The sequence below is a fragment of the Drosophila grimshawi genome, unplaced genomic scaffold (assembly GCF_018153295.1).
Source record: "Drosophila grimshawi isolate 15287-2541.00 unplaced genomic scaffold, ASM1815329v1 contig_1377, whole genome shotgun sequence".
Taxonomy (NCBI): Eukaryota; Metazoa; Arthropoda; class Insecta; order Diptera; family Drosophilidae; genus Drosophila; species Drosophila grimshawi.
The window spans coordinates 25,126,501-25,132,500 of record NW_025062900.1 but is presented as its reverse complement, the minus strand read 5'-3'; the positions used below and the strand labels follow the sequence as shown (position 1 = coordinate 25,132,500).

Genomic DNA, 6,000 nt, shown 5'->3' with positions numbered 1-6,000 from the left:
TAAAAATTAGGCTTAGCACGTTTGACGGGCACGTGCAATGCCGTGGATTCAAATTAAGTTCACAAGCCTTAATTCTTGTCCCACACACAGCACCGATAATAATAAGCAATGGACTCTCTTGAGGTGGTCAGAAATGCCTTTAAATATATTTAACACATACACTTAGCTCTTCCGCACGTTCATGTCAAACGGAAAACAATGGAGCCAAACTGAGCTCAAGATGTCAGTTCCGGGGCGCAGTTTAAGTGCTCCCAACAAGCAGCTTGTGTCAGTTACTGAGGACGCCAGTTGACAGTCCTTCATACACGCCCACTTTGCTAAGGCCTGGCTGCAGGTTGGCAAGTATACCTCTACCTTAACAGATTGTCAGAGATTTTAGCTAAAGCGACTTAATTGCATGTCACAATTACACTGAGAGAAGTTTCCTAAGTATTTGGCATTAATCGTGTTGGTTTTTTATTTTTATTTATTAGTTTTAGTTCTTGTTATATTGGCCATTCCATTTTTTATTTCATATTTTTATTTTCTTTTATAAATTACATAATCAGAATACATCTTGTTCTTCAGTTACACACTTAACTATAAATATTTAAATACAATTCTTCTTTGTATTTCAGAATCTTAAACTTTTTCTGATGTTTATAATGGTGTCAAATTAAAATGTTACTTAAAACTATCTATGATTTATTCTGTTAATGGTTAATTGACTGTGTCTCAGCTGTTCCTTTCTCGCTCTTCCTTTCTCTCTTACTGGTTAAGTTAACATATTTTAAATATAAATTCTCTCATATATTCAGTTTTTAAGGAAGATCACAACAGGGAATGCACAGACTGTATAATTATTCTGTACTGTCAAGGTTCCAAAGCACAAGGCACATCTCTGTTGTCTTAGTCGTCAGAAGAATTGTACTTAAAGTTAGTTGGTCTTGGATTAATGAGTGACTCTCTTCTCAAAGTCAAACATTCCCAGTTGATTGTCTTTTATTGGTGCAAGAGAGCAAGTAATTCCAGTACCGTAATTATTATTTATCTTAACTCAATATTAATTATTTCACATTATCTCATTGTGTATTTTTTGTGTTTTTTTTCGAGTTTTTTATGCAATATTGGTTGCTTAAGTTTTGTACAAGTATTATTATGGCCAGAAATCTGTCTTTTCCTTATCAACTTCGTACATATATTTTCCTGTGTAATCGCCTGCGCAGTTATGCTTCCATTCCCTACTCCAAACTGAAATGTGTACATATATATATATATATATATACATATACCTATATATATATATATATATATCTAGATATGGAGGTACATCTAATGCGCCCGCTTTAGGGCTTTAACCTAATAATGATGTTCGACTTACTTTGCGTGACTTATTTTATTAATAAAACGAGCAAATTTGTCTTGCTTTTTGGTCGCATCCAAGGCAGATACACTTTCACACAGCCATACACACATACTTATACACACAGCATCCTAGCTCTTTGCTGTCGTTATTGTTTCTCACATACACCGACCCACCCCCCACAAACCCCCCATAGCTACCAGAGAGAGAGAGAGAGAGAAAGAGAGAGAGAGAGAAAGACGGCTCCATTTCCGTAGTTACTGCATGCGGGACAAGGACGAACAGCTGTTGTTGCGGCAACCCCAAAGCGAAGGACACACTGATTGGCTGCATGGGGTGAAAGGACACACCCACAACCGCGACGAGGTTGACTTTATGGGGTGGTTGTCCGTTTCGGGTGGGTCGTGTAAGGCTATGCCAAATGATTGAATTACTGCCAAGTATTTTTTGCCTAATTGCCTGGGCTTACAGGAGGAGGAGCAGGAGTGGGGTTCGATTGGGTGGATGGGGCAGCCTTGGCTAATACGTATTACGGCCAAATTAGATGCAAGCTGTTGATGGTTGCTGAGGCATAGTTGTGCATGTGTGCGAATAGCTGAGCAATAGCTCAACTGAAATATAACGCATACGCCGTGTAGCCAGACACAGACAAACAGACGGGATGGGACGACAAGCTGTCTGGCGAGTTGGCAGACTGGCAGACTGGCAGACTGGTAGACAGCGCCATCCATCCATCCATCAAACAGTAAATTAATTATAATAATTGTGGCATTTAATGAATTTAATGCATGCACACAACACAATGGCGGCCATGACACGTTAATTATTTGCAAAAAATGGCGGCTGCGAGATATTTGTGGCTAGAAACGGCGTCAATTAAACTTAACAAGCGTACAGTCATAACCCAGTTAAGATCAGGCATATCAGCATAATACATATGCACTGACATATCTATATATATGTAAATATAATGTATATTCAAATACGATAGATATTGCATAGGTGAACTGCCAGCATTACTGCACATAATCAAGCGGTACAAATTGCTAAATTGCATTCGGCCCGTTTTGGCAGTTTGAGCTGAGATGAGTTGAGTTGATTGTCCTTTCGTGCGTGAGAGAGAGACAACCATATGGTCGCTACACACTGCTATACATGCAAATGGGGGTGTGTTTATTATATATGTATATATGTATTTTTTTCGTTTTTGGGTGCCTCTAAGCGAGCAGCGTAGAGCAACTGCATTGCGGCAGCTAGGGGATGGGCTGGGCAGCGCTGGGCTGCCCTGTATGCTGTACGCTCTGCGCTGTATGCTGCGTGCTGTGTGCTGCATGTCTGGGCACTGTTCAGTTTGAGTTCGGGACATCGCTTAGAGCGATTTGCTGGTTGATGTGCGGTGATTGCCGCAAACTCAACGCGACCGTCAACGAGTAAACAACCTACGCGCGACGGCAGCACATACCAGTACATCCAGGCAGGACATGTCAGCGCTTAATGAGCACAGCACCAGTCCAGCAGCAGCAGCAGTAGCAGCACCAGCGGCAACTGCTGCTGCTGCCGCGGCAGCAGCAACGGCGACGGCGGCAGCAACAGTGGCTGTTGCCAACAGTAAGAGTGTCGCCACAACGACCACAATGCTAACCACAAAAACTCCATTCTCCATTGAGCATATATTATTTCCGAAATTAAATAGTGACGGTAACAATAATAGCAATAATAATAGCAACAGCAGCAACAATCACAACCAACAAAAGTGCAGCAAATATTCAGTGAAAAGTGCCAGGAGTAGTTCCAGTTCCAGCTCCATATCCATATCCAATTCCCTAACCAGTGCCAGTGCATTCGACAATAACAGATATCCAAGCAATCATCCAATAGCAGCATCGGCCTCAACGCGCCCAGCAATAAGTCCAAATCAATCAGCGTCGGGCTATGCCAGCGAGGATTACGTCAAGTCCATGCACAGCCAACGGTTAGTTGAAGATCAAAGATACAATTTACATTAAATATACTCCCCATTGGAATTCATGTAATCAAAAACTTTTAAATTAAGAAGTGTGTTCAAGGTTTTATTCGATATAATTGTACTGTTTTCTTTAAATTCAAAGTGTTCTTTTTGAATAAGCTGAAATCAAAAAATAGATGTATGTATATAATGACCTATATAAGTAAAAATTTTAAAATTTTGATGAAAAAGTGAAAAAATATCTGAAAGAAGCAAAAGAAGTGACATAAACAAATCTGAATTATCTGTCCTTATAATGCAATTCATTACCTTACATTCTATTCCTGAGATTAGCTGAAGACACTGTTGAATTCCATATGTGCTGTAACATTTTTATATATTTTGATGATTCATCAGTCCCGACGGCTAGATAGAAAAATACCTACACAGAATCTATTTATTTCAATTATTTGCATACTTTGCGACTTTTACTGCTGTGCAATTTGTAAACAAATATATATTCCAAAACCCCATCAAATTCCTGCTATGGCTTTCAACCCCAAATCATTTAATAATGAAATCTCTACAAAAATATATCTATTTGTAGGGATCAAATTATTTAATCACCAAAAATTGTCTTCAATCTGGGATATTTCATTTATTTTTTGCATTACTTAGCTGACTTATATTGGCTTGCATTCAATATTTAAAATTCAAAGATATTTTTAACTTAGTCCTATTGGTCTAATAGGAAAGTGTTTGGTTATTTTTATAATGAACGATTAAGGAAAGTGTGGTATTAATTGCCTATAGGTCAGGTCTAACGACACAATGTAAACTGCGGTCGAATAGCCCACCAAACGTGGCCAAACATTAACGCTAAACACAATAGAGAATTGTATAAAGCTCTGCAGTAATCCATGCCATAAGAGGACACTGGCTGGTTGGAATACTTGCCAACACACTCCAGTTGGGCAACCATTTCCAATCCAATCTGCCAATGATGGCAAACTTAAGACCAGCCAAGATTGTGAATTTATGTATTAATATATATATATTTCTGATCACATTCTTACGAGGGGCCGAGAAAAACCGAATCCGAAAGAGTATCACAAAGGGCCAAACATCGACCTTACAGGCCTATAATCGGCTAACCTAACCTAAGCTGCCTATATCAATGCCAAAATATTCACACTTTTTCTTTAATCGTTCATTATACAAATATCCAAACATTTTGGCTATAGCCATGCCTAAATAAATTCACACTTTCGTTCATTATAAAAATATTCAAAAATGGTCTTTCATGCTCATTAAAATAGCAAACCTGCTCATCTAAATGCTGAAATATCAATAATTATCGTTTACAGTACACACCAGCAACGGACACAAGCATCACACTATGCCCATGCCAGTTCGGGTCAAGTTACCGATTCGACCATACAGCAAATGACATCGACACAAGCACCAACTGCTCCTCCACCGCCACCGCCACCACTGCCACCACCAGCCAATGGTGCCCAAAATGGAGTTCTCTATCCGAGTTCTGCATACAGCGATCACGGATTTCTGCAGATGACGCTGGGCTATCTGTCGCCATCGTCGGGCACGTACAAGTCGGTGGATCCCTACTTTCTGTCCCAAGGTACGTTCACAATGTCAATGGCCATTAGCAACACCAAAAGTTTGGTCGGATGCACAAATCAATTTATGGGCGCACACAGCACAACACAGCACAACACAACACAACACAACTCTGGTGTAGTCTTGTAATGCAATTAATATTGAAGTCATCTCTCCATCTCCTTGCAGCAAGCCTGTTTGGAGGAGCGCCCTTCTTTGGTGCGCCAGGCTGTGTACCAGAACTGGCATTGGGCCTGGGCATGGGCGTGAATGCGCTGCGGCATTGTCGGCGTCGCAAGGCACGCACCGTATTCAGTGACCCCCAATTGTCCGGACTGGAGAAGCGCTTCGAGGCGCAGCGCTATCTGTCGACGCCGGAGCGCGTCGAGTTGGCGACGGCCCTGGGACTGAGCGAGACGCAGGTCAAGACGTGGTTCCAGAACCGTCGCATGAAGCACAAGAAGCAGCTGCGACGACGCGACACTGCCAATGGTGAGTTGCCTTGAGTTGAGTTGTTGCCCCGGGCAACTTTCTTTGCACAACTTCTTTGGCACTTTGATGCTCTTGGCCAATTAGGCCGCAGTCCTTTTTGGCTTTCAGCAGCCTGACGAAAGTTTTCTTAAACTTATAGTTTTGCCCTAATTAAATTAGTTGCACAATTTACGCAAAAATTCGCAAAATTCTGTCTGCAGAACCCGTTGACTTTTCACGCTCTGAGCCGGGCAGCAAGCAGCAAGGCGATTCCGCTGCCTCCGCATCCTCCACGGATACCAAGCAGTCCAAGCTGGCTGGTGCAGTGAGCGGCACACAGACGGCAACTAGTCAGCAGCTGCAAATGTGCTTCCTGCAGCATGGCTACTCAACGGATGACTACTCCGATCTGGAGGCGGACAGCGAGGATGAGGATAACTCTAGCGATGTGGACATTGTCGGCGATTCCAAGCTATTTCAACTTACATAGGCTGAAGGTGGGTGAGATTTCGCAATAAGACCAAGAAATTAAGAAAAAAAAACAAATTTCAATCAACTTAACTATTAAATATTCAATTAAGTTTGCAATATATTTATAGCATACGGAAAGTTTACAATTAAT

General features: G+C 41.4%; 1 protein-coding gene across 1 annotated transcript in view; it reads left to right on the top strand.

The window, feature by feature from the left end:
* The window catches only part of LOC6567038 (brain-specific homeobox protein), an 8,408-nt gene extending 2,482 nt beyond the window's left edge, over positions 1-5,926 (top strand). The window contains exons 2-5 of the mRNA XM_043214533.1: positions 3,066-3,314; positions 4,655-4,929; positions 5,097-5,399; positions 5,600-5,926. Of these exons, the coding sequence (XP_043070468.1) occupies positions 3,301-3,314; positions 4,655-4,929; positions 5,097-5,399; positions 5,600-5,868 (861 nt within the window). The 5' untranslated portion in view covers positions 3,066-3,300 and the 3' untranslated portion in view covers positions 5,869-5,926. The remainder of the gene's footprint in view (positions 1-3,065; positions 3,315-4,654; positions 4,930-5,096; positions 5,400-5,599) is intronic.
* Positions 5,927-6,000: the final 74 nt, after the last annotated feature.